This window comes from Dipodomys ordii, unplaced genomic scaffold (genome assembly GCF_000151885.1).
Source record: "Dipodomys ordii isolate 6190 unplaced genomic scaffold, Dord_2.0 Scaffold66, whole genome shotgun sequence".
Taxonomy (NCBI): Eukaryota; Metazoa; Chordata; class Mammalia; order Rodentia; family Heteromyidae; genus Dipodomys; species Dipodomys ordii.
Window position 1 is genome coordinate 2,905,023 of NW_012267282.1, and position 13,702 is coordinate 2,918,724.

The 13,702-nt window shown below is 59.4% G+C and overlaps 2 protein-coding genes across 2 annotated transcripts in view; one reads left to right on the top strand and one right to left on the bottom strand.

Annotated features, from left to right (window-relative positions):
- Nucleotides 1-4,158: 4,158 nt before the first annotated feature.
- Ccdc92 (coiled-coil domain containing 92) lies at nucleotides 4,159-11,134 on the top strand. Its single transcript, XM_013023104.1, has 4 exons — nucleotides 4,159-4,210; nucleotides 6,387-6,532; nucleotides 6,887-6,928; nucleotides 9,965-11,134. Exons 2-4 carry the CDS (start codon nucleotides 6,403-6,405, stop codon nucleotides 10,732-10,734), a joined length of 942 nt encoding a protein of 313 aa, XP_012878558.1. The 5' UTR covers nucleotides 4,159-4,210; nucleotides 6,387-6,402; the 3' UTR covers nucleotides 10,735-11,134.
- Nucleotides 11,135-11,623: 489 nt separating this feature from the next.
- The window catches only part of Dnah10 (dynein, axonemal, heavy chain 10), a 75,237-nt gene continuing 73,158 nt past the window's right edge, over nucleotides 11,624-13,702 (bottom strand). The window contains exons 74-76 of the mRNA XM_013023048.1: nucleotides 13,059-13,239; nucleotides 12,200-12,345; nucleotides 11,624-11,873 (exon numbers count right to left, since the gene is read on the bottom strand). Coding sequence (XP_012878502.1) covers nucleotides 11,727-11,873; nucleotides 12,200-12,345; nucleotides 13,059-13,239 — 474 coding nt within the window. The 3' untranslated portion in view covers nucleotides 11,624-11,726. The remainder of the gene's footprint in view (nucleotides 11,874-12,199; nucleotides 12,346-13,058; nucleotides 13,240-13,702) is intronic.

Here is a 13,702-nt window from a genome sequence, read left to right on the forward strand (position 1 = left end):
TGGTGTTACACATACAAGTTTTTGTTTTGTGACAGTCTCTGTAGCCCAAGCTGTCCTGGAACTTGAGATCCTCCCACTGTGGCCTCCAAAGTGCCACCAAGCCTGGCATATACATCACCTAATCTACCACCGACCTGCTCATTGTCAATAAATGCAGCTCTAGCGCATCTTCATTGTTGCACAGATGACAGACATTCAGGATACTTTGTGCAAAATATGCTTTTGTTGTTTGTTGTTTTCCTAGGTTAGCTAAAGATGTCCGCTGCCTACCCAGAAAATAGGCAGTCCCACGAGACGCCTTCTGGCAGTTTTCTCTTGTGGATTTATTGGAAGGCAGTTCACCTTACTATACACAGCCAGTTATAATGCTAAGTGTTTTACCAAAAAAAGAAAAAATCCATTTTATCCCCCTGGTCGCTGTACATGCAGGTATTGGGATTACTCTCGGTAGAGAAAGGTGAGGCCTAGAGAGGCTGCAACTTGAACACACCTGCCAGAACTGGATCCCAGGATCTTCATACCCGAGCCATATTTTTGTTTGTATTAGGTTAAAAAAGAAAAAGGCACCGTAATCAAGAATGATGAGTGAGCAAGATTTTTTTTTTTTGTCTCTAAACAATAGTTGCATCTTGGCTTTTAGTGTTGCTTGCTTGCATTCTTTAGCGATGTTTGGTCTTCTTGCCAGGATGTTTCTGGATTCACTGTCAAATGCTTGGCTTTCCTTTAACTTGGCCTAATCTTTGGGTATTTTTCAAATTGCTCGGTAGTTGAATTTCTTTAGCACATGCACACATAAGGATCATGGGGCCTTTGGTGAGCATAGTTTATTTTTCAGGATTGCTGTGAGTCCAGCCCAGTGGATTGAGGGTCCTTTCTTAAAAACAGTTGGGTTGAGAACTGGGCTTGGGCCATTTCCAGCCTTGCAAGCTCCAGTTCTGTGCCGCATCAAGGGAGAGGTAGGCCTTCCCTCAACCCCTCAGCCCCCATGCTAGTCCCTCCAGCTGCGGTTAAAGGGGAGGCCAAGGCCGCCAGAAAATGCTCTGCTTGTGCACTGTCCTCTCCAGAAGGAGCTGGGATTTCTCTGCTAGCTCATTTCCATGCCCATGTGGTATAGGAAATACTCCCAGGGCCAAGTAGACAATTTGAAGGGGTATTTATAGAGCTGCGGACTGTTCTTCTATAGGAGTGACAGCTGACATTCCTGAGCACTCACTACACACGGGACTCCATGGTGGCATCCAGCACCGATGGCAGTGCTGTGGGCCGGGGACCACCATTGGAGGGTCAGCCTAAATGGTCCCAGCTTCTGCCGCAAACACAGGCCAGCCCCTCGCAAGTGAGCCTTCTGCCCCATCATGCTTAGCAGATCTTCAGGGCCTCGAGTTGTTGGTTTTGGAACCGAGGTTGGGGGCCGGCTGATGGGAAGGTGTCTCTTGCCTTCTCCAGTGCTCTGAGCCCTGCATCTGCTCAGCCCCCTCCTTGCTGGAAGCTGCTCTCCCTCCCCGCACTGCCCAGCCCCTGCGTCCCAGCACTTGCCGCCTGAGGACTGCCCCTGCGGTCCTCCGGTGCCATCCCTCATGCTGCAGTCTGGTGAGGGCCACACGGTGGGACAGCGCCTTCGGAGAGAGGGGGCGGGAGCACTCCATTCTTCACAGGGGAGAGGTTATAACTTACTCACAACTAGAATCTAAAATAGCTCGTTCTAACTAACTCACAGCCCGAGTTCCAGGGTGCTGCTATATTATCCTCTGTCTGTGGGCTTTATGTTCATCTAAACGGTAGGTCTGCCTTTCATAGCACAGGAGCAGACATCCCGTTTTGCAGTGATGAGACCCAAAGATAGCCCATCCCTGTGGTCTGCAGGACCTGAGGCTTGCGGAGCGTTATAGGATGAGCTCATGTTCCAATCGATGCTGCTGCAGTGCTTCTTGATTAATGGGATGTAATTTGGGTTCAGATCTGCACTCAGCACCATTATGGGGCAGGATAAAATGATCTGAAGTAATACGTAATGCATGAACTCAGACCAGAGGGAAGAATGGAAGTTAATTAGCAAGGGGCGGGAATTGCCAAGAGCAGTCCAGGCAGAGGGTGCCAGATGTGCGAAGGCCCTGGTGTTGGAAGGGTGCGGCAGATGCCCGGGAGCCAAGGCACAGCAGTGCTGATGAGCCAGGGCGTGCCGTGCGGGGCGCCGCACAGGCCTCGGGTATCACCAGGGTCACCGGGGTCACCAGGATGGGCGCAGTGAGGGGACATACAGTCATGAAAGGAACAGGGTGTGATTCAAAAAGGGGAAAAGGGATGGAGTAAGAAGGGCTCAAGCGGCAGAGTACTTGTCTAGCAAGTGCAAGACCCCTGGGTTCAAACCCCAGTACTGCAGAACAAGAGGGGATGGGGAAAGGTGAGTCAGGGCAGCTTTTGCTCAGACACCCTGATGGCCATGGTGAGCAAGACTGCGTGGCTCAGGCCTGGGACCAGCACCTCTCAGATCTGTGGGGTCAGAGTTCCCTTTCTTTCTTCGGTGAGCCTTGCTGCTTTGAAAAGGTGAGAGGCTGGCGCAGCGCCTGCCTTCACGCGCACACCTGCTGGGAGCGCTGCGAGCTTCGCTGGTCTGGTCGGTCGGTCTTGGGGTCTGGTCTTGGGGGTGGAAGCTCCAGGCTGCTCAGCAGGGCCCTTTCCTGACCTGGAGCGCAGGCTGTGGTGCTGAGGCCCTGCGTCCAGGAGAGGGCTGGCTGGGCCTGCCCTGCACTTCCTGTGTACGGCTGGACAGTGTCAGAGTGTCTTTGTTAAATGAAACCCACTCGCGACTCCTGCACACCGATCCCCGGGCCAGGAGGAGCTACGGGTCTGGGGTCCACTTTATTTATGATGGGCGTTTTCTGTCCCAGTGGGGCATTCTCCTCCCCTGCCAGCAGGGCTGTGGGGACAAATGACAAGGATGGCAAGTGGCGTTGAGCTAGGACATGGAGAAATGGTCCATAAATGAAATTACTAGGTTATCATTTATGCATTAATACCCTGAGAGCAGGAGGGAGGGCAGCAACGGCTGGGTTCTGACAGGCCATTTGTCCTGGCTGGGGAGAGGGTGGGGGAGGGGCCCCCATTAGAGTCCTGTGATCACCGGGAACTGTGGCTCCCTTGGCTGCCTCCTCCCCGGGGCTGTCTGGGCTGTCTGGGCTGTCTGCGGGGCCATCTCTCCAGAATTCCAACGGAAAGCCTTTTAGGATCTTAGTTTCTGAACTGAACAGAAATGTGATGCTGACTCCACGGCCTCAGGAACCCATGCCCACGTGGCTTCTCCTCTGGTTAGGGCCAAGGTGACCTTGTCACCAGGGGGCCCAGCCCCTCTGCTTCTGTTACAGCTTTCTGGTGACAGACTACAGAGCTGTGTGGGGTGGGCCCAGAAAGTCTGCAGGGACAGCTGAGTGAGGTGGACTTCAGACACAGGGAGGGTCTTGGAGAGGAAAGGGACCTGTATCCAGGCCCTGGGGCCTCTCGTGGAGCAATGGCCACAGTAGCTAATGGCTCTCAGCAAGGCTCAGAACAATACTGGGCTGGCCGGGCCGCAGAGCCTGCATTGGTAGAGGTTAGCCTTTCAACACACAGGGCTGTGTGTTTCAACACAGGGTGCCCTGCGCGGAGGCCTGACCTGCTGGGCAGATGGCATCATTCCCCCATGCGGACGGCGTGTCTGCCTCCACCCCGCCCATCTCCGGCGCACGACTCCCTTGGCGGCCTGGCCGCTGCATTAGTCCCCTCGGTGACTCCATGTCTCCCCCCAGATGACCACCACCTCTCAGCCGTGACTGGCCCGGGCAAGAAGCTTCCCAGCACGGCCCCTGCTCACCTGCTGCCGTGACGCCATCATAGCAAGGATGTGGCATCCGTAGTTAGGATAGGAACAGCAGTCGCCGCTGCTTTTTGAGCTGTGGAATTTTTTTTGGGGGGGGGGTCCGGTTGTGGGTGGGGCCTGAACTCTGGGCCTGGGCGCTGTCCCTCAGCTCTTCAGCTCAAGGCGAGCACTCTTAACACTTGAGCCACAGCACCACTTCCGGCGTTTTTCTTTTTGCTTATGTGGTGCTGAGGGATCGAACCCAGGGCCTGGAGCATGCAAGGCCAGCGCTCTACCACTGAGCCACCTTCCCAGCCCCATGAGCTGTGGAATTCTTACCCACGGGGAAGTCGGCAGTATCCTTATCCCGTTGAGCTGGTGAGAAACTAACTTCGGATACTGCTGGAGATGCTCTTCAGGCCGGTCCAGACAATCACAGAAGGCCCCGAACAGGAGGATTTTCCTGTGGGAGCCTTTGAGAGTCTTCTGGAGACGGTGGGGTGCTGACGCTGCAGGAGGGCCGAGGGTGAAGGGGTTCAACACCGGAGCGCCGTGCGAGCGTGGCGCTCACCTGCCAGCCTTGCCTAGGGCAGGGCCGTGCTCCGCTGCGCACCTGGGCTGTCTCAGCGAGACATCGCCCGTAGTGACGGAGGTGTTGTGGATCCATCCAGTGACTCCTGGGCATGTGACTGCAGAGCCGGGTCCAGAGCGGCTGACGAGGCGGTTGGAATATGACTACTTAGTTAAGCCATATTTAGATGGGCTACAAATTTAATGTCACCCTGTGATTGGGATGTGGGGGTACTGAGGACCCCAGTGCAGGTCAGAGGGGAACGTGTGCTTCCATGTGCACACCTGTACTGCATCAGGGCAGGGCGAGATGGCACGGGAGTCCTAGGATTCTTCCATGTGTCTCATTTTCCTGGAGCAAGGTCTGTGAAGGTCTGCAAGAGCTGAACTAGGAAGCCCGGACACAGGCTCTGTGGCCCTGAGGTTCCCCGTTGCTGCCACGGTGCTCTCCTGGGTGCTGGGCACAGGTGGGTACAGCAGGCACAAGAGGTCGCCTGGGGCGTGGGACACACCAGCAGGGCGGCCCTGCGCTGGCAGTCGGCCAGGACTCAGGCCACGGAGCTTTGCCTAGCTGGGCCGGGGCTTTTCCTGAAGGGAGGCTGGCTTCAGCTGAGGACTGAGGGGTCCTGGGACAGGCAGGTGAGGCTAGGAAGAGCGCACAGGGAGGAGGGAACTGGAGAGAAGCTGCATCACAAGGCCCGGGGCCAGCGGAGGCCGGGAGGGCAGCAGGCACAGCTCCGCGCAAGTGCTGTAGTTCCCAGACACAGGTGAGCTCTGGAGACCTGCGGGAGCCGGGCCGTGTTCTGCAGATGCCCCCGCTGTGCTCCAGGGGAGGAGCGCACAGGCCGATTCTCCTGTGGTGGGTCAGGCCCAGGGAGGACCCCACGGGTGAGGAGCAGACATGAGAATGGATCCAAGAACTGGGGCCCAAGAAGCAGCGCCCTCACCCGCCTCTCCCTGGCAAACGAGCACCGGATGTTAGGTGTGGTGGGGTCTCGGGAATGGCGGGGCCACTCAGACATTCGCTCCTGGCCCGAGGCCTCCGTGGGGAGCGTCGGGTGGTAGGGGAGGCAGCTCGTGGAGGGAAGCTGTTTGTCCACCATGACTGCTGGAGAGCTCTCTGCCTCCCCGCCAGGACACCAACCCCGAGCTGTACGAGGAAACCAGGGACCACACGCGTTGTAACCAGCTCTGCGGCTGGGCATTGTGCTGTGATGGCTGGCACCCTGCCACCTCTTTTCACTCAGAGGCAGTAGTTTCCCCTTGGAAGATTCTAGAAGTAGAACTGGTTGCAGAGGAGGGCTGGCGTGTCCCAAAGCTGCCGAGGGGGCTTGCCCACCGCTCCCGTTAATCCCTCTGCAGAGCCTCACCGTGTTTCCCGCTGCCCTGTGTCCCGCATTTGGTTGTGGTGGTGTGGGGGTGTCGTCGCGTTTTCTGTGGGGTCTGTGCGTGGGGATGGGGGACGGGGCGGGCGTCCCACGTCCTCGATGCTGCTGCTCTCCCCAACGCTGAGCTGTCGGGCACGCGCCTGGGTGTGCCTCCTCTGCAGGCCGCGCCCCTGCTGCCCAACGGCGAGCCCTGGGTGCTCGCAAGGATAATCCCAACACAGCGCACACTTGTCCTTGGCATTTTCAGTGCTCTGCCAGGCCTTGAGTTACTCCGGTGGCTTTAGAAAGCTGGATTGGCTTCCCGTTTCCCAGGCTTGGTGAAGGCTGGGAGTTGGAGGCCTTGAGTGGGGAGGACGGAAGCTGGGTGCTGGGGAGGCCCCGGCCTCTGCAGCCGCCATTCGCTTCTGCCGGCGCACCCTCATGACACTGCAGGTAGACTGTAGGACCCTCTGGGTGTCCGTGCCGCTCGGGACCCCTGCAGTTGGGGCATCGTGGGCGCTTCCTTGTTGACGTCCGGAGGCCCGGGCTTGAATCCTGCTTGTCCTCCCAAACCTCACTGCCTGGGCAGTGCTGACCAGAGCTTGGGTCTCCTGCAGGTCACCGGATGTCAGCATGGCCACTGCGAACCTGGAGAACCAGCTGCACAGTGCGCAGAAGAACCTGCTCTTCCTGCAGCGGGAGCACGCCAGCACGCTCGCAGGGCTGCACGCCGAGATCCGCCGGCTACAGCAGCACTGCACAGGTGCGCGGGCCACGGGGAGGGGTGGGGCAGCACCCGAGGCCCACCACAGTCCCCCCCTGCCTGAGCCAGGCAACCATCTCCTGGGGTGTTACAGGTTCACACTGCAGTGGCCAGAGCTTGCCTTGCATGTTGGAGCCATAACCAGACATCCTGTGTGCTGTGTGGGGATGGGGGAAGGAGGAGGCAGTCTCGGAGGAAGTGGCCGCCGGACGGGGTTGGTCCTCACTCTGGCCTCTGAGCAGCCAGCCCTGTGTGCTGTGGACAGTGCCCATCTTGGAAACGTGTTCTTTTCAAAGCTGTTGAAGGCTGTGAAGTCTCCCATAACCAAACTCATGCATACAATTCTCTTTGCAGATTTAACATATGAGCTGACCATCAGAGGCTCTGAACAGACAGGTGAGAACTCCCTGGGAGCCGAGGGCTGAGCCATTGTTTGTGCCCACGGTCGTTCCTTCCCATGGCCGCACACGCCCAGCGTCTGGGCCATGCAGGGAGGTCCGCGTGGCCAGGGCCGCACACGCACAGCGTCTGGGCCGTGCAGGGAGGTCCGCGTGGCCAGGGCTCGCTGAGGGAAGATGAGAAGGAAGTTGGCGCCTCAGTTACCCACAGGCCACTTGGAGCTGGGGAGAAGCAGAGTGAATTCCTTCTCCTTGACACACATTTAGAATGTCTGTTTTAGCCGGGCGCCAGTGGCTCACGCCTGTCATCCTAGCTACTCAGAAGGCTGAAATCTGAGGATCGAGGTTCAAAGCCAGCCCGGGCAGGAAAGTCTGTGAGACTCTTAGCTCCAATAAAACCACTAGAAAACCAGAAGTGGTGCTGTGGCTCAAGTGGCAGAGAGCTAGCTTCGAGTGGAAGAACTGAGGGACAGCGCCCAGGCTGAGTGCAAGCCCCACAACCAGAAGAACAGGGGAAAAAAAAAAAAAAACTGTTATATGCTCTTTCTGGATCGTCTGACCTTCCCACCATGGATATGAATCCGCCTGCAGACGCGGCCCCCTCTGGGGGCTTGGCAGCACCGCCTCCCCGCCCCCACGTCCCCAGAACCTAGCACAGGCCTGGCTCAGCAGGGGCTCTTGGTGCTGGCATGAGCAGTGGGCTTATGCTAGGTAGCCCTGAGCATTGCCACACAGCCTTCTCCGGACCCCTAGGGAGCACCTCCTAATGGCATTGGCCCCTAGGGCCTTCAGGGCCAGCCCGGGCAGACTCAGAATCTGCTCCAGGCAGTGGCCCTGCCCCGAAGCGCCGTGGCGGGTAGAGCCCTGCTCAGCCCCCGTGGAAGCCGCAGCTCGTCCCGGTCCTCACGCCACTGCCTGCGGCCTCCTCATTTCTGAGTGTGGGAAGGCACCATCAGGCCCTCAGATATCGGGACAGGAGCCTGCCTTCAGGAGTTTCCCCAAAGTGCCCCAGAACTGGGGGGCAGGATTCCAGCACGGCCATAGCAGATGCGGCAGTGTCACGTGGTGGCCCCCGGGCGACCTGCCCTTGCCGCCCCCCCCCCCCCGCCAGGCTCATCTGTAGCAGCAGGCACATGCCCAGTGGTCCCTCCAGGTGTCGGGTCACAACCCCCAGCTTCCACCCCAGGACAGACACACTCTGGGGTCCTGGCAGCAGTGTGTGAGTGCTGCCCAGAGGAGCTGGGTGGTTTGAATGGCCTCTGGGGGAAATCACAGGTCCCGTCAGTGTACCCCAAATGGGCCCAAACCCGAGAAGCACTGGACACTGGCCAAAAAGACTCCTGCATCCCTTTCCTGGCAGACTGAAAGCCCAAGGTCTGGAGCAGCCTGGGTCATCGGTTTCCATGGAGAGAAAGGTAGAAGTGTTTGTGTTACGGTCTATACCACCAGCTCCTCCCCGTTGCACCCACCAAATTGGGCCCAATAAATACCACTGTGGAGCCCAGGATGCCCCCTGGAGGGCAGGGACGCTCTGCCCAATAGGCGTCTGGCTGGGGCCACCAATGCCCTGAGCTAGAGCCTCTGCGGGCTCCATGATGTCTGAGCTTATCTTCCTCCAAGGCAAGTCCCACGTGTCCCCAGAGCCCACGGCCATCACAAGCCACCCGGCAGCTGTCCTTGGCAGGACACAGCACAACCAAGGAGAGTCTGTTCTAGAATGTTCCAACATCTCTCAGCCCTTGGCAGAATAGCCTGGGTAAAGGACGAAGGCTGAGGGGGGTCCTGGCTGGCGTTGGCCGCTGGGGGAGAAGGTGGGTGCCAACCCGGCTGCCGGGCCTTGCGTCCCACAGGGGCTGGCCGTTACCCTCAGTGCATTTCAGCGGGGATAGGACTCCTCGCCCCGGGAGGCCACCTGCCAGCCTCCTGCTCGTTCACGGCACGCTCTCGCCTGCAGTGAGCCGCTCAGGCAGATGGGACGGACGGATGAGGCTCAGATGCTCAGGGGCCCGTGCGGGCCACAGAGTTTGCAGGACAGCTGAACGCATCCGCTCAGAGTTAGGACCACCATAGCCGTCCCCACCTCCAAGAGGAGCAGGGAGGGCAGGGCTGACTTGGGGCTTCTGAGGGAGCAAAGGACTGACAGGAGGAGGCAGCAGGAAGCCTGGAAATGACGTTTTTTAGGATGTCAGGAGCCGGAGGAGCAGGCTTCCCCTGCACAGGGCAGAGAGGAGACGGCCGTGCTGGCGGGCGGCGACTGCGGCTGAGCTCAGGAGGAAGGCCCGGAAGGCTGTGGGCGAGGTTGGAAAGTCAAGTCATGGGCAGAGGAGCAGCAGCATGGACTTGAGGGTCATGTCCGGTGGTCCGTTGCTTCAGAGACGCTGGGTACACCCGCGTGCGTGTGGCAGAGCGGGGCAGGTGACGCGTAGGCGAAAGGCTTCGCCTAGGACGGGGCAGAGCAGCCCCACTCCCCATGGGAGCAGGACAGGAGTGGCGGAGGAGGGGGACCAGGCCAACACGCCTTCCCTTCATGCGACATGCTGTACACACATGTACGTGGGTGTCTGTATAACTGAGGTGCTTTCCCTCAGCTTTTTCACTTAAGGCTGGCACCTTACCACTTGACCCACAGCTTTACTTCCCCCTTTTTGCTGGCTAATTGGAGGTAGGAGTCTCAAGAACTTTTCTTGCTCAGGCTGGCTCTGAACCTTGATCCTCACATCTCAACCCCCTGAGTAAGCTGAGATTATAGGCGCGAGCACTGGGCAGACACAGGGAATTCTCGAGACTACAGATCCAAAGCAGAGCTTTGGACCAGACAGACAGATGCTCTGCTGGCGCTGTTATCTGAGTCTGGAGCTCCGATGCTCTCAGCTTGCCTGTGTTGGCTTCAGCTTTTTGAAAACTTGGAGACATTCTATTCCACCACAATCCAGGGATCCGGGAGCCGGAAGGGGCCTCAGAGAGCCCAGCCCATGTATAGGGAGGACGGGGCTCTAATCCAGCCCTGGGCATGTTGGCTTTTCTCCTGTGGCAGGCGATGGCTCTTCCAGGAGCAGTGAGCTGAAGAGGCGCTGTGCCGAGCTGCAAGCCCAGCTGCAGGCCAAGGAGGAGGAGAACGAGGAGCTGCTGAAGGAGCTGGAGCAGAAGAGCGCCATGATGGCTGTGCTGGAGAACACCATCCGCGAGCGGGAGAAGAAGTACCTGGAGGAGCTCAAGGTGAAGAGCCACAAGCTGGGCCTGCTGTCGGCCGAGCTGGAGCAGCGGGCGGGCACCGTGGCCTACCTCACCTCGCAGCTGCACGCCGCCAAGAAGAAGCTGCTGAGCTCCAGCGGCACCTCGGACGCCAGCCCAGCCGGCAGCCCCCTGGCCAGCTACAAGCCGGCGCCCCCCAAAGACAAGCTGCCCGAGACGCCCCGCCGCCGCATGAAGAAGAGCCTCTCGGCCCCGCTGCACCCCGAGTTCGAAGAGGTCTACAGGTTCGGGGCTGAGAGCCGCAGACTGCACCTGCGAGAGCCGGTGGACGCCATGCCCGACCCCACCCCGTTTCTGCTGGCCCGGGAGTCGGCCGAGGTGCAGCTCAGGGAGAGGCCGCTGGTCATCCCACCCATCGCCTCGGACCGCGGGGCCAGCGGGCAGCAGAGCCCAGCCCGCGAGAAGCCACATAAGGCCCACGTTGGCGTGGCCCACCGCATCCACCACGCCAGCCCGCCGCAGGCGCAGCCCGAGGTGGAGACGCTGGCAGTGGACCAGGTGAACGCGGGGAAGGTCGTGCGCAAGCACTCGGGGACGGACAGAACTGTGTGAAGCCCGCCGGCCAGCCGCGCCGGCCACGCACTGTGAGCCAGGGGGCCGCGCCACCTCCCCCACGCATGCCAGACAGCTTCACGTCCGCCCCACAGCACCGCGCCCGCCGCCGCTCGCTTCCAGCCCCCAGCCACCAAAGTACACGCCTCAAGTACACGGGCGGAGCCATGTGTCCCCCTCCCCGCCCCAGGGCGGCCTGTGCCGAGCAGGGCCCCCCGCCTGGAGCCCCACCCCACCCCAGGCGGCACCGGCGCCACCGCGCAGCCATATGTATGTCCCAGGAGCTAAATAAGATGACGTTTCTCCTCACGTCGCACAACCCCAACGTGTGCTCATATTTTCTTTGTTAGTAGTATCCAGAATGTTCAAGATCCCAACAAACTTTATTTTCTAAACCTGCCTTCCTTCTGTTTCGTGTGTTTTATTAAACCAACCAAGGGAGGTTGGGAGGGAGGAGGGAGGGAGGGAAGGAGGGAAACTCAGGTCCTGGCATTTGACGCACTGGCTGCCCAGGCTGTTGTCTAGAATATTCTACACACCTGAGGTCCAGGCAGGGCTCCAGGCCAGGAGCCCAGGTGCTGACCCCGCCTGGGCCGCAGTCAAGGCCCCAGCTTCCCGCTGAGCATCAGCTGCAGGCGGCCACCAGCTAGGAAGAGGCCCTGCCCCTCCCCCTCCCGCCGCCTTGGCTTTAGAGCACCGGGCTCTGGCCAGCAAGCAGCCGCTGCCGCCCGGACCCCACAGTCACCCAAGCGCTTCCTGGCGCCAGGTACCCTGGGCAATCCGTGGGGCTAAGGACGTGGCACATCATAAAATTCTCTGTAGCTTATGAACACAGAAGCCTTGAGACAGCAAAACCGCGCAGGCTACTTTATTAGATTTCGGTGACTCATTTCAGACAAAAGGAAGCTGGGCCAGCCCCCCTTCCCCCCCCCCCCCACCTCTAGACTGTTCTTTAAGGAGCGCAGAGTCCCTGCAGCGCGCTCCACCCTGGGTTAGTCAGAATTCAGGGTGAGGCACACGCCCTGTAGCACCCAGTGAGAAATGTGCCTCGTGGTAAAGAGATCGGCTTCAAAAACCAGGCCGACCCCCATGGCGTTCCTCCTCATGGAGGTGGTGTAGACAGGCGTCCGAAAGGTGTTCTGCAAGGGAAAGGCCGGTAAGGTGTCCAGCCCGCATCTGGGCGTGCGCGGCCTTCGGCCAGCCTGAGGACTGCGCTCTGCAGAGGTGACTCCGCAGAGGTGGCCGGGACTGGGGACAGGATGCCCGCTGCCCCCAGGTACACTTTGTAATTCAAGCAGTGACGACAGGCTCTACGTCCAGAGCACACGATCTGAATTTGAACCTGACCCAACAGGTGTCCACACACCAGTGTCTCCAGGCATTTACCCAGAAAGCCCTTAGAGCTTCGCCAGCCCCCGCGTAAAAAGGCACGCACAGAAAGCGCTCCTGTGCGGCAGGGCCTCACCTGCAGCTTCAGGCGGTGGGCCTCGATGGGGATGATCTTCAGAATGGGCAGGTCCACCACCAGCACCTTGGGCTTGCTCTTGATAAGACAGCCTTTCTCTAAGTCCCAGTCAGCACCTTCCAGGTACAGTCCTGAGACAAAGCACCCTGGGGACAGCAGAAGGGCCACATACACCAGGGCCACGGTTGTCTGCCACTGTGCGGATGCACAGGACCGCAGCAAGCCACTGACTGGGCCTTCACAGGACACAACAGGCCTTGTCCTCCTTTCTACCCTGCCTGGCTCCCCAGGCAGACAGGACATGCTGCAGATGCAGGGGCCGGGCGTAGCGGGCACCTGGCTCAGAGATGGTCAGAGCTGGCACCCAGCAGCCCAGCCTCCCTGAGTCAAAGGGGCTGGAGAGCCCACGGAGGACAGGCCTCCTGAGGTGGCTTGCAGGCCGTGAAGAGACAGGTGGGGAGACAGTGATTTGCCCCCCTGGGAATGACAGTCGGGGACTTGCCAGTGAGACCTCATCTGCAGCTGGCTCTGTGAGCTGCACCCATCGACCCTCTCTCCTCAAACTGGCCCAAGAGGACTTACATGGGCCCTGACCCGGGCAGTATGGCCCAGGAACAGCTCAGAAAGAACTGACACCTCTGCATCCTCCAGTGGCCCCACCAAGCCTGTCCACAGGCCGTCTGGCTGTCAGGTGGAGGGTGAGCTAGCTCTGTCCCCACCCGAGAGCCTGCTTTCCACAGACGGGCAGGAGCCAGCCACTCCAGATAGTTTCCAGAGGAAATACTCTCAGGATGGTGGTGAACAAGTGAGGGGCTATCATGCTGGCCTGCACCTCGGGCCCGCACCGAGCGCACTGTACCTTGGCCTGCCCGCTCATTGACTTCATCTGCATCTTGGAACTTGGTCACCTGCGTAAACAGGGTGGACCGGTCTAGCGGCCAGCCGTTCTTCCGGCAGGTGGCCTGCACCAGGGCTGTGAGATAGGACTCGGGAATGTGCAGCCCGGAGAGCCACATGACGCTCGGCTCGTTCTCTGTGACCTGGAGAGAAAGCGGAGCATAGGGAGAGCTGGGGCCTCCGAGCCCCAGGGCCCCAGGACCTCAGCTCAGGACAAAAGACAATGTTCCAGGAGTGTTTAAGGGAGGGGGCACAGCAGTGGCACCCACTAGTCACTATGTTGAAAATGAACTACACAACTTGTGGGTGGGAGGGGAAAACAGTGAGCGAGGGAAAGGGTGACATTGTCCAAAAAGAAATGTACTCTTTACCTGACTTATGACATGCTAATCCCTCTGTACACTGTATTCGTTTGTCAGTCCTGGGGCTTGAACTCAGCGCCTGGGCACTGTCCCTGAGCTTTTTCACTGAAGGCTAGTGTTCTACCACCTGGAGCCACAGCTCTACGCCCAGTTTTCTGGTGGTTTATTGGAGATAAGAGTCTCACAGACCTTCCTGCCTAGGCTGGTTTTGAACCTTGATCCTCAGATCTCAGCCTCCTGAGTA

Coding starts and splice junctions, on each gene's coding strand:
- Ccdc92 (XM_013023104.1), top strand. CDS start 6,403: ATGGCCACTGCGAACCTGGAGAACCAGCTGCACAGTGCGCAGAAGAAC. Junction 6,533..6,886: donor GCTACAGCAGCACTGCACAG/GTGCGCGGGCCA, acceptor TTCTCTTTGCAG/ATTTAACATATGAGCTGACC. Junction 6,929..9,964: donor CAGAGGCTCTGAACAGACAG/GTGAGAACTCCC, acceptor CTCCTGTGGCAG/GCGATGGCTCTTCCAGGAGC.